The sequence below is a fragment of the Aulonocara stuartgranti genome, assembly GCF_965226115.1.
Source record: "Aulonocara stuartgranti genome assembly, chromosome: 5".
NCBI lineage: Eukaryota > Metazoa > Chordata > Actinopteri > Cichliformes > Cichlidae > Aulonocara > Aulonocara stuartgranti.
In genome coordinates this window covers 25,885,083-25,912,989 of record NC_138943.1, presented here as the reverse complement: position 1 = coordinate 25,912,989, position 27,907 = coordinate 25,885,083, and the positions used below count along the sequence as shown (strand labels likewise).

At 40.1% G+C, this 27,907-nt stretch overlaps 1 protein-coding gene across 1 annotated transcript; it reads right to left on the bottom strand.

Annotated features, from left to right (window-relative positions):
• Nucleotides 1–8,065: 8,065 nt before the first annotated feature.
• Nucleotides 8,066–12,142, bottom strand: LOC309707198 (keratin, type II cytoskeletal 8-like). The gene is made up of 9 exons (XM_082534372.1): nucleotides 11,737–12,142; nucleotides 10,228–10,436; nucleotides 10,069–10,129; nucleotides 9,871–9,966; nucleotides 9,598–9,762; nucleotides 9,363–9,488; nucleotides 9,053–9,273; nucleotides 8,911–8,963; nucleotides 8,066–8,802 (listed from the first exon to the last, which is right to left on the bottom strand). Exons 1-9 carry the CDS (start codon nucleotides 12,058–12,060, stop codon nucleotides 8,714–8,716), a joined length of 1,344 nt encoding a protein of 447 aa, XP_082390498.1. The 5' UTR covers nucleotides 12,061–12,142; the 3' UTR covers nucleotides 8,066–8,713.
• Nucleotides 12,143–27,907: the final 15,765 nt, after the last annotated feature.

Here is a 27,907-nt window from a genome sequence, read left to right as displayed (position 1 = left end):
AGGAGCTTTTTTTTTCCTTTTACTGCCATAAAAAACTCTGAGGGAAGGGAGAATGAAAACACAGAACAATTATCCAACTTCCACTATAGGATATCTATTACCCGATAAGGCCGCCGCTCATTTATCTCCCTTAAACACCCCATGAGGTGTTGGCAGGCGGGCGAGCAGGGAGGTTGTAGTGTGAAGATCAGACACGGGGATGAGGTGGACGGAGCGCGATCGCCAGGATGGCTAAATGATCATAGGGACTGTTTTTATCTGCACATACCAGGAGAAATCCTCCATCACCACGACAGACAGGACTCACCTGGGGGATAGCTGTGAAATGGTTTCATCCATTTCAGCAAGCGTGTACACTGAGCAGAACTCATTTCATTGTTCATTGTGAGTTAAATATAACTCAGAAGTTTGGTTCTCTTGACCTAATTTCAATAATGAAATTAGGTCAAAAGAAACCTTTTTTGACAGATCTGTTAAGCACCTTAGAAAAACATACAACTGCAGAGTGTTAAGCAACCTCTTTGAGAAGCCTCTAAAGTGCTCAGGTGTATTTGTCCTGTTCCCTTTATTGTTCACACTGCATGTGGCTCCAGATAAATTTGATCTTACTTAAGTCAGATATGGGGTTAAAAAATTATACTAAAACTAGAAAATTTGAAATAATTTCCTCCATGTATCCTTTCCCTGCTTTCGCAAATCGGTCTGTTCTGTAATGCCTCTGTAATGCACTATGTCCTTAAGCCTAGATAGAGATTTCCTTGCTATAGATTGCAAAGTTAAAGACACCAATCAGCATTAGCAAACCCATTGATTTGTCTGATAATGAGTCTTATATCCTGTCTCCACAGAGCCCAAAGGACTATCAGATCAATACTGCATTTAAAAACTTTTCCGTTGTCAGTGCTCATGAAAACATACATACAACTTTAAGGCTGCTTTCATTAATTGGTTACACATGAAAGCTTTGCTGATACTTCATAGATGACATGTTGTGATTTAATTAACGTGGTCCTGTTCAAAAATGTATATAAAATGGTAAAAAAAAAAAAAAAGTAATAAGCATGTGATCAAGAAAGAGCGAGTAAGACAGAAAGAAACAAATAGAAAAAAATTGCTAAAGTTAATCATTTTGCAGCTGAAAAAACGTTCTGATCAGTCACTGAAGTGTGTGCAAACTGGCCACATACAATCATCCCAGTCACTATAAAGCCGTTTGCCTGGTGGTCCTCCTTGGGTCCTCGTACTCTGGGGCCTCTGGATGTCTGGGGCCTGGATCTCCTCCATACCTGCTTCATGCTCTGGGGGACGGGGCTATGGCTCCTCACACTCCCTAGCAGATCATTACATGGAGAAACCTTTTGAATACAAGTGTGCTGATGCACACAGGTGTGCACACTGGTGTACACAGACACAAACTACACCTTTCTTGGCTGCTACCTAAAAGCACATTGTGCGCTGTCGATCTTGTGTGCTGCACAATAACGTGTAATTTTTAGTATCTACTGTTATCTACTGTTAGCTAGTTTATTGTGATGGTGTTGTACTTTTTTGTTTGCTTTCTCTTCTGTTTTTTCTTATCTCCATACAGGTGATCCAGGTGTTTTGTTTGTTTTTCTTTTTTTTCTTCCCCCTTCTCACCATCTCTTCTCCCCTCTGTTTTTCTTTCTCTCCCGCTCTTTCGTTCATTCTTCCTCCCTTTCCTGTCCCCCAGTCATGTCTGTCCCGTCTGTAACAACTGAAAATCAAATCAAATAAATACCTAATTATAATAAAGGTCAATCAAATGGACCGATATGGCATGGTCATGATGATCCAATTGGTAAAATAAATCCGCTTGGCATCTTTCTTGGCCTTCAGACAACAATTCTCATGGCTAAAGATCCAAATGGGACAGGCAACAAACAAAAAAAAGCCGTTTTCCAATATCCGTCATAGTGGAAGCAAGAGGGGAAGCTCCTATCTGAACATCTTTGCTTGTGAGAGATGAAACAAATAAATTTGTCTTGATCACTAAGCACATAGGAGTTCTGCTGCATAGAATGCTGAGGTATTATATGTGTAGTTTTAAGATGTTTACTATTTTATTTTATATTAGCCTCAAGTGGAAAACTTCCCCACATGCAGTCTTGTTCAATTAGACTATCAACTAGCTTTTCCCTTCTTCCCCAAGAAAAGAGCATCTAGTAAATCATAAAATAAAATGACTCACACTAACTTATCAGCAAAGTATAAACTCTCTTTTATGAAACTACCTACATGCTGAAACCTGGATGGACGCATGAAACAGCACACAAGGTAACCTTATGGTAACCTTGTGGTTATGAGTTCTATTCAAATTATATTGCTTTTCACATTTACTTCTGTAACCCAGGAAATAAAGCCACAGGACATAAATTATGGAAAGACCATAAAGGGATTTTTTTTTCTCTGACTAGTTAATAAATAAGAGAGGAGCATTAAAGTTGCTTGAGATATAACAGAGCACATGCTTCCAATAATCTCACCAAAGCTACGAGCACTTCAAACTAATTTTCTTCCCTTTTTGGTCTAATAAGAACAAATCAAATTCAGTGGAACTCAACAATTCACTCTAACTAAAGCAGAAAATTTGTGCTTTTTCTGTTTATAAAGAATCATTTCTCAGCAAGCCAAAAAAAAAAACAAAAACAAGATTAACTCTCAGCTTACTTTTATTAAAGATAAAAATCTATAAATAAATAAGAGGATAGAAAGCAGTAGTGATGGTAGAGCTCTCGGTTTAACAGCAGTTTAACAAAGAACAGCATTTTTAGTAAATGCTTATCTTTTTGGGATTAAAATGATTAAGCACTTTCCCCCTCAGGTACAATCACATTGCATTCACATTACATGTAAGTATGTTACGCCTCACAACTTCAGTTTTCAGCCAGGCTAGGCTCAGAGGTCCTTTGAGCAAATGGCACCACGTTCACAATCTTGTTTTATGAAGTGCTAAACGGCACACTGTGATTGGGTTTCCTATAATGCAATAAACAAAAATACTGGAGAAAATAAGAATTTGGAAATAATGTTGGCACTAAAATACAAAATAAATTGTATATTTTTGAAGACTTATGACAACCAGCACAAACAAAGACGCGCACATCATGAGGAAATATCCTGGGATATTTCATTTTCTTCTGCTTGCCTAGTGTCTCACAGGGCAGAGAGACAACCATTCACACCTACGGCCAACTGTTCAAACCCAGGACCTTCTTGCTATGAGGTGACAGTGCTACTGCAACTTCTCCACCAGTGTCCCATCATTTTTGGAGGTCTAAGCTGTTTTATTGGGTAAGTGAAAACAAGATTCTAGCGGTGCTATAAGACTCACCAGGAACCAGGATATAATGCACATTTCATGGCAGTCCATTTCACATTAGTAGTTAGCAACCTCATTATGGACTAAAATTAAAAGACAAAGATCACCAAATTCACTATTCATCCTCCGGGGATCATGTTTTAAAGTTTTTATTCAATAGTTTTTAAGGTTTTCTGGATTTCTTCAGTTGTTGCATGAATTTGGGAGGTCAACAAAAATGATTTCTTTGTCTTGTAATCAGTATTTGAAGCTGCGCTGTTTTAATATAGTATTGTTTTACTGCTGCTGCCCAAAGCCAACATCACAAGCACGTGCCCCCAATGACTCTCCACTCAGTTCAATCAGTCATTTATGCCCTGTCATTATTTATTTTATTTTTTCCGACGCGGCAGCTGAAAGGGCACCGAAAGAGTGGAGGCTCAGGTGAGTGCAGGTCTTATCTATACCCTCCAGCTGTGTCCCAGTTCCCCATCACTGCCTCTGGTAACAGGAATTTAGTTCAGAGTTTAAAATTAGTCCGGGCATCTATCATTTCCCACAGGCTGAATAGGTTGGTATAGGTGCCCTGGCACAGGTAATCTGTCTCCACACATCAGTCTGTCCCGCCTCACAGCGCCATCACTCAAACACGGTGCCTTGTCACTGACGACAGAGCCAGTGCCTGCGGAGAAGTGAAATATTGCTGTAGGATACATAAGCAAACATTCAGGCAATTGCTTCAATGCATGTTCTGTGGCGAGCGTCAAAAGAAAAGAGGAAGCATCACTTTGTATCCAATGAAACGGAACTGAAAAGACGCTATGAATTAGTTATCACTGTTTAAGATATCCCCATGACCCTGATCTGGATATGCATTCAGGAAAATGGACAGATGATTGTTTAATAAGTACAATTAAGAACTAATCGAAAATATCTGATTGTGTTACATATTTTACAGCTTAACACCCAAAATGTACATGCAAATTTTACAAAAGAATTACGAAAAAGGAAAAAATTCCTTAAGAGTGGCTTCTTACTGAGGCCAAAGCTGCAAGAACAGAGCTGACATCACTATAAATCTAACCCTATTTAAGAGCTGGAGTGTCTGAACACTGGAAAGGAGCTACAACAGATCAGCTGGAGGGCACAAAGCAGCTGCGCTAACACAAGACAGCCTATCTCTCACCTGCTGTGGACTGACTGGGTTAATATAGCGTGACATTACACACGCACCTCATTTTGTTGTACCAGGACAGACTGGAATAACACAGCTGAGGTCCAACATTTGTAAACATTGCTTTTTTTTTTTTTTTTTAGATTTCTTCTCTTTTAAAGATTTTTTTTTTTAACATTGAACTTCATTCAGTCTGCATGTTTCCAATTACTCCATGCTTCTTGCTGTGGCTGTGAAACCTTGACTTTCACTTGCTTACCTGTTACAGCAGATTATTGCTGTAAATATTTCCCCTTTTGTCAGATATATCCTGTTTTTGAGGGGGTTTTGTCTGTTTACGCTGATGGGACAAGAGTCATCTTTAGAAAATGTTGCCGGAGGTGTGACGCCAAAACAGTCGGGATTCTCCGATTAGATGATTCGAAACAGAATCAAATGCAGTGGCTGAAGAATGTCAATCTAGCAAATGTGGATTTGCATCCACGTCCTTAATTCAGTCCTGCACTCAGGATTGAGTCAAATTCAGTCCACATTCCCACACTTACACATTGCCCCCCATTACCACCTGACAGAGACACTAAGTGATCTGACCCGTGCTCACTCCACATGCAGCGCACAGCTTATTGGTGTTTCCAGTCGCGGCTGCTGATATTCACCAGCACTGGCAGAGGTGTTAGGGTTTGTGGAAGGTGTAATGTTTATCGATCGTGGTGCAGGACTTGGGTTAAGGGTCCGGTCAGTCTTGGCTATCACTCCGGAGGATTTCTTCCAATGCTGTCTAAGAGCTTGCACCCCCCACCCACCCACCCACTTTTAATCAATAGCTCATTAGTGTGTTTCTTCACACAGCAGTAAGGGCAAAGAAAACAAAGGTCATCTTCTATGATAGATCTGACTCCTAATGAAATTTGCTTCATTTTGAATGAGATCTTGTGCTCTCGGGTCTGTTGTGTGTTGTCTGAATATAAAAGCTCATACATGCCTTGTAAGATTTCTAAATAATTAGTCTTCACACCCAGTTAGCAGTTCAAAAAAAAGTTCAGACTTGTAATGTTCATAAGCATGCATTCACACACAAAGGTCTATTAACAATCACTTACATCAAGCAGCTTTTTTTTATTACTCTAATAAAATATATGACTGCCTTATACCAGGGAATTTGCTAATGCTGTAAACAGTGGCTGATCTTTATACTCTCATCACTGGTTGACCTTTGTGTCAAATAATTTTATATAGGTGCGTGAATGTTTTTTAAGTGGCTTAATAGTGTAGTTGTTCGCAAATTCACCTAACAAGAAAAACGTCCCAGCTGAATCCTGGGAGAAGACACAAATCCATCAGGGTTGCATCAGGAAGAGCAAAGGGAGAAGCTAAAAGTAGCATCGTCTATGTTTTTCAAAAGTATTACTTATAAACACAATTGATGCCATGTTACAAATCAGCTTTAACTGCTATAATCCAAAGGCAGCAGGTTCAGCGGGTTCTTGTAAACAAACATATTTATTCTCAGATTTGTTAAATTAATGAAGACTAAACTTCTAAACTGAAGATTTATCAAACCCAGAGTGTAACAAAAATGAAAAAAAAAGTAGGAACTTATTGTAATACTGAACAAATCCTGTTTAAAATCAATATATTAATATTTAACAATGTGAGTTTTTAAATATGAATTTGTTCACCTAGAACTAATATGTTTTAAAATGGCATTTATTATCAGATAATTGTGTTTTACTACAAATATGTCGTAGTAAGTACTGCATAGACAATTCTTTTTTCCCCCGTGTCTTTTGATTTATTCTCTACTGCAGCCACACTTGTCTGAGGCCGCAGGTGTTAGCGCCACGTGTACTTGTAGACACCATAGTTCTAATTCAAGCATTCGTCATCATTTTAATTCTTCTGCTATTGTTCAAGATCACTATTATTATCCTGATTATCTATATATGTATAAAAAAGAATAGCCTAGTTAATTAGAGGGGATGGTGCATTTTTTTTTTTTTCATCTGTGCTCCTGCAAGGTTGTCTCTCCTTGAAAACGGGGGCACAGTACCTGTTTTCTGTCCCATCCCTGCTGACACAGAGAAATTGTTACGTGTGAAACAATAAGACCACTGATCCTTTTCAAGGACAAGCTGCTCATAGACTCTACAGTCTCTCCAGGGAGGTTAATGACCGGTGCCTTTCCATCCTTGCGCCTCTTGTGTTTTCATGCTCAACATTACAGGAGTAGCTGTTCTCATTTGCCAATGAATGTTCATTGAGTCTGTCTTAATTGCCCAAATAGACATATACTGGATAATAACAGTGCTGCACAGCAGGAAACACCGTGCCACTGAAAAGCAGGTATGCAAGCTGTGCAAGTATTAACGTGTTTCAGCCAAAACTGTTGGTTTGTCCTGGGGATAAATGTAGCATTTATAATTGTAGGAAGTGTGATTTCCTTCTGGCCACCTCAGGGTGAAAAGACAACTCCCTCACAACTGTTTCAGCTGTGATGTAACTGGTTTAACGTGAAAACACGAGTGAATACAGCAATTGGCGTGTGTCTGGAACAATTATGTTGAGTCGATCTGACGTTAATTCCTCTGGGATTAAAGTCAATAAATTGTACGATCACTGCCAGAGGTTTTGTGCTCCAGGTGAAGCTAATAAAAGGGATTTTTCTTGTTAACCTGCCAATGTAGACTTAAATGCGGGAGGCACATTTAAAAATACACCTTTGAGTGTGCAGAAAATAGCACACTTAAAAATAACTCGGCCTGTTTTGTTGTTGGTTTTTGAGCTCACACAATATGAAGGTCAAGGCGTAAAATCCTGCAAGCAGTTGTTCTGCAACATGTGTTGAATATAAATACTGTATGTTGACACAGTGTTTGGATTTTGTGGTGAATGTAGGGTAGACTGTAGTACTTGTGTTTCTTCTTCCCTACTCTTTTGTCCACCTCTTTGTGGAGAGTGTTATTGTTCTAATCTGAAGCATTGAGGCATGTTGGTTTCACAAACTAATATTTTAGAGAAAAAGCCTGCGGTCTATTGTTAAGTCATTCACAATATGAAAAACAGAGACGTAGATTTGCGGCATTACTTATTTCTTACCATCATAGAAATGCCATTGTTTGCCTAACCCTTTGCTTTGGAGCCTTCCACTTCCTATTTTCTATGTTTGTGTCATATGGTTGCAGATGCAGTAAATTCCCAACTGAAACCTCCCACGCTACGTTTCTGTTATCTCTACTGCTCATGTTACACAGATATTCTCTTTTGCTGACACAGCAGTCTGTCAAAGTGATTGTTGGATTAAAAAGGTCAGATTTTTTGTCCTTTTTACAGCTGTTGTGTGCTCACTCTGAGCGATAACGTAATAAACCTCTGAAACATGAATTATGACTTTGATATTTGGAGAATGCTACCTGGTTGAGTTCAAAGTCTAAAACTGTGGCAGCACTGCCCCCATGTGAAATCTCAGCAAAGAAATCTTCCTGTTTAAAAAACCAAAAAAAAAAACTTCCTCAGCTTGAAGTAGTCAGGAATAATTTCATTTACAACAACAATAACAAGAGTAAGAGACAACCTTTTTTTTTAATCTCAGATTTATTTCATTTGGATTTATTCGATGTTGTTTGCAGCAACACTCAGTCGTGTCGCTTTACAAAATAAATCTGGTTTCAAAGTAGTTTTAGTCTGAAAGCAAAACCAAGCAGGGAAAAAATGAACAGAACAGTAAAAAACCAACAAAAAAACCAACAAAAAAAAGAGCGAGACAATAACCAATCAGTTCAAAGTTTAACTGTAAACATGTAAAGACACAAATTTCAAACTCCTGTATTTTTTCCAGTGATCAGATCTGGTCAGTGACTTGCTCTTCTTCCTGACACGATTTTAAAGGTCTTTCCTTGCCTAGTTTTTAGCACTCCATTTTTTATTTATTTATTTTTCTCAGGAAGTCAGTGCAGAAAGAAACGAAATGATCCCTCGCTAACTGACCTGGGCCTTGTGTGTTAAAGGCTAAGAATCCCTTCAGAAACTCCTGCTACAATGTTGTTGAACAGAACAAAGTCAAGAGTTTCCGTGTTAGGAATCACAGATTTTGGGGGCATATTCAGCACTCTGGTTGAACATGTTTAACAGCATTGAATAGCACCATGAAAAAGCTAGAGATTTAGAGTAAGTTCAAGAGTTTCTGAAGGGAAAGGGGGACGGCTCTCCTTTTTTGAAAGACTTCAGAAGTATCTTCTGCTGCTGACAGATGACACTGTAGACTTGGTGATGGCACCACCGCTACTATAACCACCGTAGGAATTGGACAGTCCTGGAGAAGAAAGCAAAGCATGAATGTAAAGTGATGATCCATCCTCTCTATGTCATCTATTAGCTTACGTTTTATACATGATTTTTTTTTTTTTATAAAAAAACTTACCACCACTGCTCTGCTGCACATGGATGGTTGCACTGGCGCCTCCGCTGGCCAGTCTAATGGTTTAATAATAGAGAGTTAGTGTTTAATTTAGATATGAGTCTAATGCATGGGCCATGAAACTAAACAATTCAGTTTATCTCACCTGGATTCCTCTCCTTCCAGCAGTTTCCTGTAGGTGGCGATTTCAATATCCAGGGCGAGCTTGACGTTCATGAGCTCCTGGTATTCGCGCACCTGGCGGGCCATGTCCTGCTTGGCTTTCTGCAGAGCCTCCTCCAGGTCCCTGATGCGGAGCTTGGCGTCTTTCACTGCCAGCTCACCGCGCTCCTCGGCTTCTGCAATCTGAGCCTCGAGGTTGGCCCTCTGTGGAGAATCATGTCACGCATTCTTTAATAGTTGCCAATCTTTTTACACTATAAGGTGTACTCAGAGTAAAAGGCCTTGAAATGTACCTGTCCCTTGACAGCCTCGATCTCATTCTGAAGACGGGCAATCATACGGTTCAGCTCAGCGATTTCAGCCTTGGTTGTGCGCAAGTCATCACCATACTGTCCAGCAGAGGTCTGCATTTCCTCATACTATTATGAAAAAAATACAAGGTGCATCAGAAACATAATCCAGAGAGTAGACCTTTTGTAGTGTGTATTAAAAGCAGAGAGGGGATGAGCATCAGCTTTGCTCCCTCACCTTCTGTTTGTACCAGCTCTCAGCTTCAGCCCTGCTGCGGTTAGCAATGTCCTCATACTGAGCACGCACTTCAGCCACAATAGCATCCATGTCAAGGTTGCGACTGTTGTCCATCTCCACAATGACAGAGGTGTCCTTGATCTGGCTCTGCAGCTCACGAAGCTCCTACAGAACAAATTGTTTATGGAAAACAGTTAAGTTAAAAACAATTATTAGGGTGCAAAAAGAGAAATCACAATAAGTTGGTTAAATTAGACATTAGAAACTACATACAGCCTCATAGATAGCCCTGAGGAAGTTGATTTCATCCTGAAGAGCATCCACCTTGGCCTCCAGCTCCACCTTGTTCATGTAGGCAGCATCAACATCCTGGAAATGATGTCACATACAAACAAAAAATGGTCACTTTTACCACATCAAAAGTCACACATTTTTTAAAAAACTTAAAGGGTCATCTTGACATTTTCCCACCTTCTTCAGGAGCACAAACTCATTCTCTGCTGCTGCACGCTTGTTGATTTCATCCTCGTACCTGTTGGAACACAATGCAATACATCAGCACCTCTCCGTTTTTTATGTCTGCTCTTTAGAGGAGGTGCTGGTCGGTATATGTGTCATGTAAACACTTACTTATTCTTGAAGTCTTCAACCAGGCCCTGCATGTTCCTCAGCTCTGACTCCAGCTTGACCTTCTCATTACCCAGCCCATCGAGCTGCCTGCGGAGGTTGGCAATGTAAGCCTCAAACATGCCGTCGATGTTGGAGCGGGTGGTGGTCTGTTGCTGCAGGAGGCTCCATTTGGTCTCCAGCATCTTGTTCTGCTGCTCCAGAAAACGCACCTGGAAAACAGCACAAAATTTAAGACAAAAGATCAGATGCTGATCATTTTCATGTGTTTTTAACGTTGAATCATATATGAATGTGGCTTGAGGTCTGTTTGGTGGTTTGGTTCTTTTAATTTTTAAAGAAGGGTATAATGTGCAGCACTTTTGTTATCAGATATAAAGATTGCACAACTTTACTGAGTGAGCAGCTAGACATCTATTTGACTTGCCACGCCCCAGTCACAACAGCTGTGACTCGTGAAGGCAGTTCTTCAAATGTACACTAAAAGTGTTAAAGTAAACTTTTAGGCCTTTTTATTTTGGAACACGTATCATTTTATCTTTTCTTTTCTTTAAATAATGCAGAATATTCCATGCAGATGTTTCGCCAACGTCTACGTGGCCTTGAGGATTTCTCTTATTGGGTCTGCAATTTGGCTATGAGTCATCCTACGTGCATTGTTGAAAGCCACACTGGCTCTCCAGCCATAAAAACTGGGTGTGGCAGTTAAACCACAGAAGACAAAGAATTGCAGCACTTGTTGTTTTGTGTGTCCGAGTGTCAAGGTATACCATTTACAGTTTCACACGAAGAAACCCATGACCCATAGTTCCCATCAGTGCAGACAGTATGACTGTAACATCTATATGAAGTAAAGGCTGATTTGCAGCTCTGTCCTCATGTTGCCTATAACAACCAGGTGATAAGTGCAATGTGCAAATTGCAGACTTTGGACTATGCAGACAGAGTGCAGATAATTCCCTGTTCCCTGTGCTCGTCTGCCAAGTGAGGAATAGGCGAGTGGTTGCATTGTAATCGCCACCCATGTTTAGACAGTGGATAGATAGGCTTGGACGGGGCTATAAGCCAGCTGTTATTCAGAGCAGATTTTAAATGGAGCTGCTAGTTTAAAATCAACTCTGTCATGACCTCTGACAGAATTGAGGTTTTCAAATGCTTCTCTAATCGCAAAGGCTGTAAGACACTGGTGAATACACCACCCAGATAAGAGTCACAACTGCCTTTCTTTGTCAGTTCTGCTAATGTCAAGAGCATATTTGCATTTTGAGTGTGGTACTCGTCTGAAAACAGATTGCCATTAGTGTGCTAGACAATTCACTTACTTTTAACTTTCTAATTCTTTTTGTTTTCATTCACATATCCAAGATGAAAACTTTGAACTATTCACGTGTAGCAGAAGCAAGAGATAAATCTGGCCCAAGAGGCATGCAAGTTCTCTGTACCACAATAATGAGGCCTGCAGTAAATTGTACATAGAACAGGCAGTCAGACAGAGAGATCAGAGGAACAAACCTTGTCAATGAAGGAGGCGAAGCGGTTGTTCAGGGTCTTGATCTGCTCCTTCTCCTGGGTGCGGACAGCCTGGATGGTGGGGTCGATCTCCAGGTTCAGAGGAGCCAGCAGGCTCTGGTTGACTTGGACAGCAGTGATTGGTTGTCCAAGTAGTGGTTGGCTAGAAAGGCCATAACTGCTTGATGCACTTATGCTAGGAGTAAAACCCGAACCAACACCACCATATGTGGTTCTCTTGATGGAGTAGGAGCTTGAGGTGGGAGCCGACCTCCTGCTGCTGCTGCTGTAGCTCACTACTGATGCTGCCTTCCTGGGTTGATACATTTTCAACTTGTTGAGCAGAAGCAAACTGACGCTGAGAAGTCTTCAAAAGGAGAGCCAAGTCCCTCTGAGTGTCTGACAGCACACTCTCGCTGCTTTTATGGCTGTACATGCTGGTGGGAGGATCTTCACCTGCCCTCTGAGTTTGGCTTTCAAGCCTTCCCTCCACCTCAGCTTACACGCTTCTTGCTCTCAATGACAGGAGTGGCCAGTCTTGTAAAACAGGTAGGGAGGGATTGTCAGGGAGATAAGCCTGGACACACCCTGCAACAGGACAAGGGAGAAGGAGCAAACAAGTAACGCAGAGCCGAGTGAAGTGGAATAAAAAAAAACAACAAAGAAAACCTTTTATGGATTCTCTATGTTTATTATTGCATCCACTGAAGCAAAAGATAAAAATTAGAATCACAGTCAAAATATATCACAAAATACATAAACTTATACACTACCAACACACAAGTAGTCTTGATATGTACATTCTTTCATATAAACTAGCTTTCTCCTCTCTTATCAAAGCATGCACATACTGTATATTCCAACCACTGACAAACAAATCACCAAAGTAATACTAAGCTTTACTCAAATTATGACTCTTTGTCTCATTAGTGCATTCATTATGTACTGTCTATTTAGCAGATGCAATCAGGTTAATATATTTAAGTGTGACATGTGTCATGCTGCACATACCATACTTTTCCTTTGCTAAATTTATATGGCAATATCTTACATACCATAACAGTTACTGATTAGTTCTTAGTAACACCTTAACATAAAGCACTGGATCAGACCATACAATGGTCCAAAAGTTGTAAAAAACAAAACAAAAAAAACCATCATTATATATTAATTAGATGAAGCTGGCTCCACCCTAACTACTGTTTAAGTTGTGTAAGCTTTTCACTGACATCATAACAAAATGCATCAATAAATAACCAAAATTTGGATGGTGCTTGTACGGTCGTATGTGCTATTTTATCACTAGTATTCACTTCGTTTGTATTGTCCTCTCTGATCAAAACTACGATTAAATCATTCGAAGTCAAGATCAGTTTTAGGAAGCACAAGAAAGTGACTAAAATTCTCATGAACAATGAAATCTTTTCAGCAGTAATGACATTCATGAAACACTTATTAGAGAGTATAGGCCAGAATATGTAGCTGAGATGTGCACCCGCGGTTTGACTACTGTCCCTGGCATCAAGGTAGCATTGGAAGCATTGCCAAACAAATCATTTCCCAACCAATCATCCGAACAGCATTATAAGAACCTGATATTTAGCAAGTTTGTATTTCCATATTCACCTAATTATAACAGGCTAAATTCATGAGCAGTTGAATGTACCAGTGCCCATTCTAGTATAACAGATCTACCACCGCAGCCATACATGGTCTGGTACGTGGAGTCGAATAATATTACCATCTATGATTGCCATTTGTAAAGACATTTGTCATGATTCAAAACAAATGGCCCAGCCTAGTGTTGCTAGTTTTCTAGAGAGAAATGTTTGCGTCTAAAAGAATAGCGTGCTGTTAGCATTGTGTTAGCATTGTGTTAGCATGCTGCACAGTACAGTATAGTTATAGCTATAGCAAAACAAATGTCCACACAGTCCTTAAAACAAGTTTTAAAAATATACTGCATATAGTTCACTACATGCAAATGAAAATGAGGCATCTGCATCACAACAGAAACAATAAGAATCCAACATGAAATGGCACTCAATTCAAACAATCTTTTCCTGTAGTTACAATTAAAAGTGCATGTATCACATTGTGCATCTAGTTAAATACACATTTGCATTGGACTTGTTTGCTTTTACACTGTTTTGCATTTTGAATACTGATTCTAGACATCTTAACTCATCTGTGTTATCAGTATTTACGCAAACCTGAGAGATTCAAGCATGGATTACTGCAAAGAAAGGAATAAACTTCAAGAATAAAGTATTATTTAGTCAAATGCCCCAGGCAGAGTTCAACATAAGTGCTGCCAGAACATTGTTGTATAAAATAATGCTTTACGCTTATAGTTTGTTCTTCCTTGTTCGACTGAAAATAATCTGCTCCATGAATCAGTAATGTGCATTCAAGATTGAGTGGTTGTTTTTTGTGCTTACTTGACCGCACCCACCGCTCCCATACTTAAACACTGGCACACTAGTTTCTCACCTCTGTACCTTTCTGCATTCTTTTTCATTCTTCCCCAACTTTTCACATGCACATGCCTTTAATTTCTACCGTGGTGTGGAATTTACTCTAAAAGCTCAACTAGCTGCTGCCCAGCTGTGATTCTGAGAAAATGCATGTTCCACTCTTGTATCTCACTGAATTCAAACAGTTGCATTACAGTCAGTTAGAGACCCGGGATTATGTTACCTGCATAAACAGATCAGTTTCAGTGCTGTCTCTAATGCTGTGCGGTATTTTCACAGCAATTCTCAGCGTGCAAACTTGAGTGCCAATAAGTCAACCCACACAGTAGGAATCACCAAACAGGGTGGGGCCCTGGTATCTGGTCCAAACAATTGTTTCATTGAGATATTTGATAAACAGGAATTAGGAGTGGTGCAGTTCCAGTAGAAAAGCAAAGACAAAAATAAAAAATTCAAATAAAATCTTGGTAAATGTAGCAACAAAGTGATCACGACAGATCACTATCGCTATACGTTTTGTCTGTCTTTGTTTAAAATGTCATCAGCCATGACCCATCACACAATTAAATTTTGTCACACAATTGTCACAATTAAAAAGCTCAAGCTGGTCAAGTCTGAGTAATCTGAAGTGCAAAACCCAAAACACTGAAGTCAGGCTTCCTGTGAAGATGTATAAAGCCTTTAAAATTAGTTAAAATGTGTCAGTGTTATTTCTTTTGGGCTTCAAGAACTGTGACCAACTCTTTATATGTGTCCAGGCTCCAGTGTTTACTCTAAAAACCTGTCTCCACCCACTCTGAATGGCTTTCTCGTGCCTGTCTTACATACTTGTGAAGGAACAAACTATCAGAGCATAGCTCAGTAATTATGGGGAGTTCAGTAACAGCGCTATTCCAGCTGCACACCTGACTGACGGAACATGTGATAGGCTGCAAGTTATGGTTGAATAAAGGTCTCAAAACATTTAAAAAGTGCCATTGTGAAGTGATATAATTTTATATCTCATAAACAAAAAAAAACTACGGCACATATTATAACCTAGTTTCTGGAATTCCCTTTTGTACCACTGTAGTATGTGTGACCAGGGTGTGGACAGTTTTACACTGTGAAGGTGTGGTTTGGTAGGCTATGCCTCTTCATACTGACTTTTTCAATAAGGAATTAAATGGAGTGAATGAAACCTATGTTCAATCTGTGAATGCAGTGCACATTTGAGATGGGTATCTAACTAGTACTGTAAGTTGCATTGCTGTATCCCATTTAAGGCAACATACTAACAAAACTGAACATTTATGTTCAGGCTGGGGGAGTTGATTTCAGAAGTTGTTCCCACCTCACCACATTGAAACATTTTATTAGGATCACTTGGTGGCACATGTTAACTAATAGGTACGCTGCTGCATGGTTAGGACAACAACTACATCCATAAAGCAGCATCTAGGCAGATGAGGTGGCATAAAATTTGAATCTGAGTATTGCTACTTCCTAGTCTTACTAGATACAACAACATGTTCATTTTCTACATTATGATCCCTATTCAAGTCAAATATATTAAAAAATGAAATGTTTCAGGTTGTAATTGAAAATCTGCTAAACATGCAACCTTCTCTGTTTATTACTCATGTCCAGTTCAAAGAAAAGTTTGGTAGTAAAAGTGAAGCACAAAACAAGGAACTCCACTTCTGAAGAGCCGAAACGTTACCCGCATTTTCTTTTTCTTGTTAATGTGATCTAAACTTTCCATTGTTGTTTTGAAGCTTAGCCTCTGGCCTTGCCTCTAGCTGCAGAAAACCTGCTGAGCAGCTATGCCTTGCATCTTGTTAGTTTGAACTCAGTTGTTTTCTTAACGCACTTAACAAAGTGCATTCTCTTTCGTCAAGCTGGAATGGACGCTCATAATTATTTCGTCGCTCCTTTTAATAATTAAAACAATTGCTGCTCCTTTTACTTTATTTACTTTTAGTTTATCAGATCACTATATCTGTCCACTGTGGGTGAGATAGTCATCTTCGTGTCTGATGTGACTTTGGGTGGAGCACATTCCTGTCAAAATAAGCAGGTTGTGAAAGTCTGATTAATAAGTCTAATCTTTACGAATTCTTGAGTCTGTGACCAAGGAAACAGTTGTGCAACAGTTTCACCAGTTATAAAACTATTTTGAGTTTTTCAGAGAGGTGATACCAAATTCTTCGTATGGTGGTTTTTAATAGTAAAAACCACCATGCATGACATCCGCCCACAAAAAAAGAATTATAAATATGCATGCCCTTGTGTCTTTTATTTACATTCTTTACCCAGATATCAACCTTTAGATTACGTTTAACGTGCCTGCATACGTACATATTTTACATACAGATTTGCATTTAAACCACTGGGTACAGAAACATCAGCAAGCTACATCGACCTTTGATGTTAAGTAGACTTACAACAAATATAGAATTAACTGTGTGTTAGTGTTAGAGTCCAGGGTTCGGGGGGTCCAGAGAAACTTGGCCGATACACCTGAAGTCAAACAAAGTCACCACCCATGCATGCTAGGATAGCATCATCATGAAAGATTTGTTGTGCATAAGCAAACCAGGAAGTTACACAGAGCTGTCTAAGAAGCATTTAGTAACCTGGTAAATACTTGCATTTATAACATTATGTGATACAAATGCATACCTAGCAAAGCATTAATGTGGATATTCATTTCATAGTAAATATTGGTACTCATGAATAATTCAACCTCTTGATTACTGTGAAATCCAAAGAAATTCATTAAGACACTGCCACAAGTTGACCTGTTGAACGAATATTTGTACCACTCTGTATATTAGCATACTGATAAAGTATGCTCATATAAACAGCTAATTTGTGATGTTCTCTCTTCTCTCTGCAACTGAATTAATAAAGGATGTACATCTGTCTCTCTCACTTCTATACCAACAGATATTCACACTTGTCTGATCACTTTAATCCAGATCTGAAACAGGGTCACGTTTCTTCATTTGTGACTTCAGTGTCTTTGTACAGCACCACAATTACTCTATGTTAAGCACATTTCTTTCCATGTTATAGAATTGCACACATTTTCTGTCCTGTGCTCTGCAATGTTCATTTGTATTCTCGCTAGAAAATTATCAAAGCCTTATGTATTAAGTGGACTTTACAATCAAATGTAAACTATTGACTAAACATGAAAGGAATAGTGGACATAAAAGAGAGAAGCCAAAACCTTTGGACACATCAATGGCCCCCTTTGTGCTTGCTTTGGCTTAAGTTTGTGGGTGTGTTCTTTAGGAGGGAGTGATGTCGCCCTGGATTTTACTCTTAGGCCTCAGAATTTCACCACCTGGAAAAAAAAAAAAAAATCAAGGTGCACACCCTTACAACACAGCACAAGCCACAAGTCATGCATTGAAATATCTTGTAGATGCCAAACCAGGAGAATGTGGTTAAACTGGGACACATTTATAAAGGTTAACGCAACAAAGCGATGCTAAGATGCTAAGCTGCATTACAGAGCTGCTGCTGTTCACAAAGTTCTCACAGTCACAATGTTGACAGTTTGTTGGCATGCTAACACACGCTCAGACATACCCACGCAGTTCAGTAAGACATCACCAAGAGATATTGCTTTACAGTTTTGGACTTTAACATTTTAACTTGTAGTGTACACACATGCACGCGCACAGAAACACACAGAGACGTGCTCAAAAACCACCTTACTACTGTTGTAGGCACGCATGGGAACTCTGGCACAAACGGCAGACTAACTCGATGACTCACCCTTTGTCACACCGGGAAGAAAGTTGTCTAGCCAAATGAAAGCCTAGCAACCAGCTCATTTGCTTGTGGGCATTTGAAAACACCTGCTTTTGATGTCACAGTCAGTACCTGCACTGTCTGTTTTCTCATTTCTGTTCTATTTTCTTTATGTTGTTTCAACAGTTGTGCCACAACTGAACAGCATCAGTTCTGTCTGAGGTGATGAACAAATATAAACTGTACGCGCGTCTGTGTGTGTCTTTCTGTCTCTCTGTGGGTATGTGGGTTTGTGTGTGAGAGATCAAATTTCAAAGCAAGCCGCTACAAAATCCAACTGACTTTTGTGATCGCCCAAACTTTCAAACTCTTTCAAGCTTTCAGTTTGCCTACTAGACCTACCAACTATCGGTATTCCCAGCAGCCTTAGCAGTTGTTTTGCTGCAAATCTTAATATGCTAAGAGGTTTAACAAATATAACAAAGTTGTCATATATTTAACCGTTATTATTATTAACCCTCAGCATGTTTGGATTTTCATAGTGCATGCCAGTACTATTTATCTCACAGCAGTGCTGCTTGTAACTACAGCCTCACAGGCCTGCACACCTGGCTGGCCTGACCCTTCTGTTTGTTTAGACTGAGCATTCGAGCAGCGCCTCTCCCATTTATCAGAGTTAAGACAGTCACAGTGGAGTTGCAGCAAGCTCTGGTTGAATGTCCGGAAATCAGAAAAGGTTGAGCCTGACTCAGCCTTTTGCATTACATACAACAGTGCCACTGTGTGATTTTTTTCCCATTATTTTGCTTTGCACATGGGTCATTCCATCTCAAATCATTCCATTTTTGGAACACGTTCTGATCGACCAGCAATAATTTGCCTAATAATATGCTGCTGTCCAAAGTTTGGACATATGAAATGATTGATGTGAAATGATATCAAATATTTTTAATGTTTGAATATGAATATCTCAAAAATTATTGAAGGTAAAAGCCTCATATTTTTGGCTTAAATAAATCAGTGTCTCACTCAATTCCCAAATACCAGGCCTAGCTCCTTGCAAGCTCCATTGTTAAATCAGGGTTATATTAGGTTTCAGTTCTCCGTCATATTTTAATCTTTAGATGACTATTAGCCACTCTAGTATGCAACTCAGCTGAACCAGCTGTGTGAGGGTTTAGTAGCACCTAGCACTGGTGGATAACTTTTCCTAAAACCAGGCCTTTCCAAGCATGTAAGAAGAGATCACTTAACCATAGGAAAACATTTTTCACCAGTGTTTTGTTTATATGCGCCATGTGGGTACGTCATGTTGGACTATTATAGAAAGGAAAAGGCCCCCATGTATCTATTAAGTGTTGGGCAGCCACACAGAAAACTTGCAGAAGCAGGTTTATCTACAGGGAGTGCAGAATTATTAGGCAAATGAGTATTTTGTCCACATCATCCTCTTCATGCATGTTGTCTTACTCCAAGCTGTATAGGCTCGAAAGCCTACTACCAATTAAGCATATTAGGTGATGTGCATCTCTGTAATGAGAAGGGGTGTGGTCTAATGACATCAACACCCTATATCAGGTGTGCATAATTATTAGGCAACGTCCTTTCCTTTGGCAAAATGGGTCAAAAGAAGGACTTGACAGGCTCAGAAAAGTCAAAAATAGTGAGATATCTTGCAGAGGGATGCAGCAGTCTCAAAATTGCAAAGCTTCTGAAGCGTGATCATCGAACAATCAAGCGTTTCATTCAAAATAGTCAACAGGGTCGCAAGAAGCGTGTGGAAAAACCAAGGTGCAAAATAACTGCCCATGAACTGAGAAAAGTCAAGCGTGCAGCTGCCAAGATGCCACTTGCCACCATTTTGGCCATATTTCAGAGCTGCAACATCACTGGAGCGCCCAAAAGCACAAGGTGTGCAATACTCAGAGACATGGCCAAGGTAAGAAAGGCTGAAAGACGACCACCACTGAACAAGACACACAAGCTGAAACGTCAAGACTGGGCCAAGAAATATCTCAAGACTGGTTTTTCTAAGGTTTTATGGACTGATGAAATGAGAGTGAGTCTTGATGGGCCAGATGGATGGGCCCGTGGCTGGATTGGTAAAGGGCAGAGAGCTCCAGTAGCTCCAAAAATAAATAATTGAAATGGGTATATATTTGTTTTTTGTTAAGTTGCCTAATAATTATGCACAGTAATAGTCACCTGCACACACAGATATCCCCCTAAAATAGCTAAAACTAAAAACAAACTAAAAACTACTTCCAAAAACATTCAGCTTTGATATTAATGAGTTTTTTGGGTTCATTGAGAACATGGTTGTTGTTCAATAATAAAATTATTCCTCAAAAATACAACTTGCCTAATAATTCTGCACTCCCTGTATTTTGCCTGCAGCACGCACATTCTGAGGACACCACCCGCCCGATCGGAGGTGGTTCAGCACCGTTAGTGTCCTGTCAGTGACTCAATTCAGCACATTACACAAGGCAAGCACCGACCTCAGCCTCCTTATCAATCATTACCTTGAATAGAGAGCAACAGAATTTACTCCTATACGCTCTTCACATACACTGAAACCTACAGGTTAACTCAAGTGTGTGTGGCTGTGCAGGTAAACTACAGTCAAACACACGCAGTCAAAGGGTGACACCTCACTCTCCTCTCACAGAGTAAACTGTGCTAGCCTTCCCTATTCATAGAGAATTAGAACCATCATGACATCATGATTTGAGGCTGAATATGTTGGACTAATAATGACTTCATGCAAGAATTTACTGTTTATTATTTTCATACCGTGTTGTACAAGTTTGAGCATGTTGGGGTTTAAGCAGGTGAAATGAACAGGAATATCCTTTAATAGCCATATATAGTAAAACTAACTCATGAGTGTATTTCCTGTCATCACACAAACAACATTCCTTCACCATAACTCATGCTGGGTGATGTGTTGCCGTCTACTGTTATTATTACTGTATTGCCTAGCAACCACTTTCTCATCATTGCTTACACGTCTCCTCTATAATGTCTGTTGCGTAGCTTGTGGTGTGTGTTTGTATGTGTGTGCCTGCACTCACACACATACACACTTGGGCGTGTTCATAGTGATAATTCAGATAGCGCCTAGTGTAAATGTTACAGTAAATGAGGGGCTGGAATAAGAAAATTGTAGCATTCAAACAGAAGCCTGCTTTGCATATACCCGCAGAGTTGCCTGTTTGAACAAGTAAAAGAGAAGCGAGGAGATACCATCAAACCTCCCAGCACTTTTAGCCTCATACACTGTGAATGCCAGCTTTGATAGTAGTAAATTATTAACTTGTGCTCATAAAAGACACTCTGCCATCAGGATGCCTGTAGTTTGCTGATTATCAGCGCTTAAATGACACTAACGCTAAACCTATGGCCTTACTTCACATAATAACAAGCAAATGTTAAAACCCATGCTGAAATATAGTTCAATAAATCTGCCAAAACAAATATAATGCAGTCTTTTAGGTAGCGATGATGAAAAACAAGACATTTTAATGGGGTTTTTTGTAAGAAACTATATTACTTACTCCAAACTTGCAAATAAAGAAAGATGAGGTTGCCCCATCTACAGGAAGATCATTTCAGGGAATTATGATCATATATGGTTTCACAACATGAATTTTTCAAAACAAGCATTTTGTGCTAAGTAGAGGGAGACTGAATTTAAGAAACCGTGTGTCTTTGTGGGTCATCTCTGAGTACTCCGGCTACCGCCCACAGACCAAAGACCTGCACAGGATTAGGTTTCCCGGTGATCCTTAATTGGCCGTAGGAGTGGCCTTGTGATTGTGAATGGTTGTCTGTCTCTCCGTAATAGCCCTGTGACAGACTGGTGACCTTTGTATGGTGTACCCCGCCTCTCAGCATATGATAACTGGGATCGGGCATCCAATGTGAAATTCTGCCAAATCAAATGTGCGCCACTACCCGCTGTGGCGACAGAGCAGCTGAAATAACCATTCTTTCTTTTATGCAACACCAGGAAACGTTCATTAGACACACCCGTGCATACTTTGGAGTGAAAGTTATGTGTGAGACCCAGACACAGATTAACACAAAGAGAAATACTTCTGTTTCTCTATCAGAGAACATCAGTGATTAAGGGTGGAGGGGAGGCCCACACCTTAATTATCTCACCATGAGTGATTTACAGACAGATCAGAATTTGAACATGCAGAACAGCTCTTCATGCATGAACTACCTTGAATAAATCAGTAAGCATAATCAATATGACTGTCCTGCATCTCAGGGACATCCATCCATCCATCCATCCATTCGCTTCCGCTTATCCTTTTCAAGGTCGCGGGGGGCGCTGGAGCCTATCCCAGCTGTCATAGGGCGAGAGGCAGGGTACACCCTGGACAGGTCGCCAGTCTGTCTCAGGGCTAAAACATAGGGACAACTTTTTAATATTATCTTCTGGCATACCTACACACCATTTCTGTCAACACACAATCAAACTTTGCTAACTAAACACATGCTCTTACAAAGAGGGGTTTAGGAAAACAACATAACCATTGAGAACCAAAACAATACAACTTAATCTGCATGCAAATAAGCAAAGAATATTTGGCCTTTAGTTGTTGTTTTGTGGATTCATCACTAGCACAGAACAAACAGAAAACCAGTCTGTGCTGTTATCACCAGAAGTAAAAATTTAACTGTAGAAAGATCTTCTGACATTCCTCCATTCTCAGAGCTACACACCCAATCATAATTGGTGGTTGCCTTCAGGGAAAGACGCTCAGTTCTGTCAATACAGGGTTCGAACCAAACTGGTTCCATCTGACAAGTTGGTGCTGCTGTCAGTTGCCCCAGAGTTATGCAGCAGTTTAACCAAAGCGTCCTTTTCCTTCTGCCTTCTACAGATGCCCCGCAGGGAGTGAACAACTTTTCAGTCAGTGAAAAATGACAGCTGACAGCCTTAATAAACCAGGTAACCTTTCTGACATGTCAGTAAAACAAACATAAGAATGCTTTGGATGGCTGAGAGGGGTGCAGGGAAGGTGTGAATGACATATTGTGCTTGCTAAAATTACTTTTACTAGGCCAACACTGGCCCAATTAAGTTGATTATACACCTGTTAATTAATAAGGATAAAATCTCTGCGACAGGCTGGTGACTTGTCCACCCTGCCTCTAGAGCTGCGGTAGTTGGAATAGGATGCTGAATTGGACAAGCAGAAGAGGATGTATGTATGCATGGATGGATGGATGAGAAAGTGTTGCAACAAATGCAAATTTACAATTAAGGTGATTTTCCATTCATCCATTCATTGTCTTCCACTTATACAATTTGGGTTTGCAAGAATGGGCTTGATCCAATCTCAGCTTACACTGAGATATCCTGTAGGGGTAAATGGTAAATGGCCTGTATTTGTATAGCGCTTTACTAGTCCCTAAGGACCCCAAAGCGCTTTACACATTCAGTCATCCACCCATTCACAAACTGGTGATGGCAAGCTACATTGTAGCCACAGCCACCCTGGGGCGCACTGACAGAGGCGAAGCTGCCGGACACTGGCGCCACCGGGCCCTCTGACCACCACCAGTAGGCAACGGGTGAAGTGTCTCGCCCAAGGACACAACGACCGAGACTGTCCGAGCCGGGGCTCGAACCAGCAACCTTCCGATTACAAGACGAACTGCCAACTCTTGAGACACGATCACCCCGTACAGAGAGACAGACAACCTTTCACACTCACAATCACACCTATGTTCAATTTAGAACTGGAAAGAAGCCATTCAAGATCCAAAAAGTTGAGGGCCTGGGCCAGGATTAAATCAGTGCAATGAAATTTCATTTGGTACCTGCAAGAAATTGTCACAATGCAATGTGAGTGTCCTGCATCATGACCCGAAGAAATAATATCTTCAGAAAGCAGTACCTGCTGCAGGTGCGTGCCTCAGTTTAACAAAAGAAAAGAGGCACACCTCTAGCAGGCATCCAGAATATTCACCCTTGCTTTTTGTTGATGTGGGTCCTCTATCTGTCAGTCACCTCCACCCCAAGACTGCAGAGGCATTAAGACCTGTTACCCAAGTTGAATAGCAGGTCTTTTTTATAGTAAAGAAACACATCTGAAACGTTATGTGTCAGAACTTGTACAGACAAATTCTAGATGAGACTAATTGTGGTAGCGATTACCCAAATTGCCGCTAGTGTGGTTTTAGAGAGCCGAGACTACTAAATCTGTTCACTCCACTAAATCATAAAAACACTGGAAAGACATGATGCAAGTCATCGTGTTTCATTGCAGGCACTTGTTATAACTTGATCAGTCACCACTTCAGGCTAGATTTTTGATTTATAATGATGTCATCATGCACAATAAGTTGATTATCTTCTGAAAGCAATGCCAAAGTTTATGTCAGACATTTGAACAAGTCTGGGAAGAAAAAAAAACTTTGTCTTTCATGAGCTAATGATCTGACTCATGGCTACTTTAGTAATCTATTTTTTTAGTAGGCTTATGCATGCCCTGTGTTTTTGTGTTGGGTTGGCTACGTGATACAAAAGTTACTTCAGGTGCATTACGAGCTGGGCATGTTGACGGAAAATTCACTGCAGTGTCAAGCTAATTCGATTAAAGCAAGTATTAGATTGCTGTTTATACTGTTTAAAGATCTCTTAATGTAACGATACAGGTTTAAGAACACAGTGTTACAGGATTTGCATGTATGCAGGTGGGTGGCACGGAGAAAGCATTTATTATTTCATGTCATTCAGGCATGAACACGTTTACTCTCAAAGGAATTCAGCTGTTGGACAAGGGTGCATTCTATAGATTACATAACATAAACATAGAAATACCAACTGTGAATATCAGACATGTTCTAACCCCCTAAGCTATCAGTGACTCACAGCCAAACACAGCAACCACCAAGTTTCTTTCATATTTCTTGTCACTATAGCCTCTCCCCACCCCTCACAGCACGGGTGTAGGTTTCGCTTAAGCATTGGGAGGGAAATACAAGCGGGTGGAGTCTGCCTCATTTTGTGATGGAAATGTCTTTATGTAAAGAAAAGCGCCTAGGTGACTTATGACTTTAATGTGTTTAATTGAGTCTCTCAATCATCCTAAATTGTTACAATATTAGGCTGATAATATATAATATAAGCCTTCTTAATTTCATGTAATTATTCTCAACAAACACACACACACAGGCATGACTTAATGTTCTATTTTTGCTTTGCTATTATTCAGTTATTTTCTAAATGACTGCAACATGTCATTATAATTTAAAGTCATCTCTCCCATTCTCTGTTTTTGTCCTGTCTGCCCAGGCCCTCTTCTTCTTTTCTCTTTCCATCAACCCAGCCGGGCGTGATGGATGACTGCCCCTCCCTGATCCTGCTAGTTTGAGGTTTCTTCCTCTTAAAAGGGAGTTTTTCCTTCTCAGTGTCACAAAGTGCATGCTCATAGGCAGTCATGTGATCTTTGGATCTTTCTCACAGATACTGCAGGGTCTTTACCTTACAGTACAAAGTGCTATGTGAATTGGCACTACAATCACTTAGCAAATACTGAGTCTCAAAACTTAGATGACTTTCAGCAAGAATAAAGTGTCCTCAGATACATTCACTGACTACTTTTTTAGGTACACTTTGCTCATACTGGACCCTTAACTCTTGAAATACTTATGTGTAAATAGTTGTGTGGGAAAATCCCAGTAGATCTACAGTTTCTGAAAAAAACATTTTTCTACATATGCCCTTGAATTGTTTTATTTTTTATGGTTTTATAGAGCTGAGGTGTTAAATGCATGAGTCTTAAATATTGAGGGGGCATGTTCAGTGCATCCATCCTGAATTCTACACCTCACACCTGTACCTTATGGTATTTCTAGGAAATGAGTGCTTTTTGTTACGGTAAGTATTTGTTTAGACATGATAAATTCTGTGCTTGTCACTCTGACAAAGTCTTTCTTCACAGGCCTGAAAGGGGTGCTGGGGCAGATATGACACAATGGGGCAGTGTCAGTGCTTTTCAACACAGCGACCTGTGGCTTAGTCAGCTTTTCCTGTTTCAACAAGAATGATGCACGTTAATCCAGCAGTACTGCTGCGAGGAGTCTGTTATTCACAGCGTACTTGCAATGTAGTACAATGGATCCTCAGGGCAGATGACACCGATTGAATGAATGTTGCAACATCACATTGAATTAATGAATTAAATTGCATCAAGGACCTGAGGTTATGGATACAGTAGCTGGTCTACAGCTTCTGGGACAGATGGGCCAACAAACAATGCAGCGCCGTGCTGTTCTGTGTGTCACAGCAGAGTATTGCTATAGCAAAAAACATTCAGAGCAGATGGTTGCACAAGGCAATAAAATCATCACCCACTGGTTTAAGTTTCAGTAAGTACTTATAAAAAGACCAAGTATAAAATAATAAAGAACAGGCTGCTGGGTTAATAAGCATGAATAGATCATAAAAGAAACCAGATACCACAGAGCATATACACCAGACAATATACTTGTGACCTATTCCTGGTTGGGTCTGAATTACTGAGGCCACTGGGGATACAGGACTGTCGGGTGTGATCTGCAGTGGCGGACAGGTTAAGTTACTTTGCTTAGATTTTTCTTTCTTTTTAGCATTTTGCTATTTCAAGTTTAAGGTTTAATGTTTTAGGGCTGTATTTCACAAAGACATTGAAAGCAACTACAGCACTAAAAATTCTGTACCAGCATCCTTGAGAAAGAAACTGCTCCCACCAGAGGTTAAGTCCACAAAATGGTTAGTTTTCATTTTCCAGCTATGTTTTTTTGCACATAACAACAATCACTGTGTTTAATTTAACTGAGCTTGGATTTTGTTGCATTTTGACTAAGCTAGCTGCTTCCCATTGTTTCCAGGCTTATTGCTAAGCTACACTAACTGCAGGTTGCAGTTAATATGCAGGAAGACATGGATGGTATCATGTGTTCTTATCTAACTCTCTACTAGGAAAGCAAATGAAAGTGCCCAGTGTACATTTCTCATACTCATCCTTTCAAAGTGAAACCTTATGCAGTGTTGACTAAATTCAGTTAGAGCAAAGCTGGGCATGTTAAGTTCTGGGAGGATATCTAAAGCATGATAAGCCTGAGTTTATAGCTACTACTTTCATTTCAGCTCTGCTGTTACTATGCTGTTATAAACACTGACTGTTTTTCCCAATCAGGCTTTCAAACCCTGAACATGCTCTAGTCTCTCCCTGTGTCTGGCTGCAGTACATTAAGTGTCGTGAACAGTGGGTGGGATTGTGGTATTTGCAAAGTTTTCTGTCTATAACCTCATGAGAGGCTCTATGGCCTTGGGTGGGGCACCACCACCACCACCACCCATAATTCATGTTCAAACCAGTTCCTAGATGGGCTCAAAGGCCTCTTAAGGAACAATGGACTGTAAGAGAAACCCTTCCTGTCCTCAGATATGTTACATGTGTTCCTTCCAAGCACTTGCAGATTCTCAACACTGTCAGCTTTAGTATGAAATGTATGTTTTAGGGGTTTGGGTTTTTTCTTTTTTTAGTTTGCTTGTTTGATGCTTGTTTTTTTATTTTTTAGGATATGTGTTGGATTTCTTTGTTTTGGTCACACTTTATGTGAGCTTTTAGTTGGTGTTAAGAGACAATATGACAGTTGCAGACATTTTTGAGGAAGGCCTAACGTTCAGTTCATTTTGTGAAAGAGAAACTCTTGAAATAGGGTGAACAAGGCAGGCTGGGACTTGCCAGGTATTCCAGGGAAAGATTTGTGTGGATTATCATCCTTTCTCATGTTAGATGTCGAAAGCCTCCTTTATCAAAAGCAGTACTTGTTTGTGTTGGAGAAAGCAACTGTTAGCAGCCGGAAAAACCAAGATAGCAGTTCCCTTGAGGTGATTTCCAGTGCTTTGTAACGACTGTTCTGTGCATCTTTAAGAC

Coding starts and splice junctions, on each gene's coding strand:
- LOC309707198 (XM_082534372.1), bottom strand. CDS start 12,060: ATGTATCAACCCAGGAAGGCAGCATCAGTAGTGAGCTACAGCAGCAGC. Junction 9,763..9,870: donor TCAGGGCTATCTATGAGGCT/GTATGTAGTTTC, acceptor TTTGTTCTGTAG/GAGCTTCGTGAGCTGCAGAG. Junction 8,803..8,910: donor TGTGCAGCAGAGCAGTGGTG/GTAAGTTTTTTT, acceptor TTTCTTCTCCAG/GACTGTCCAATTCCTACGGT.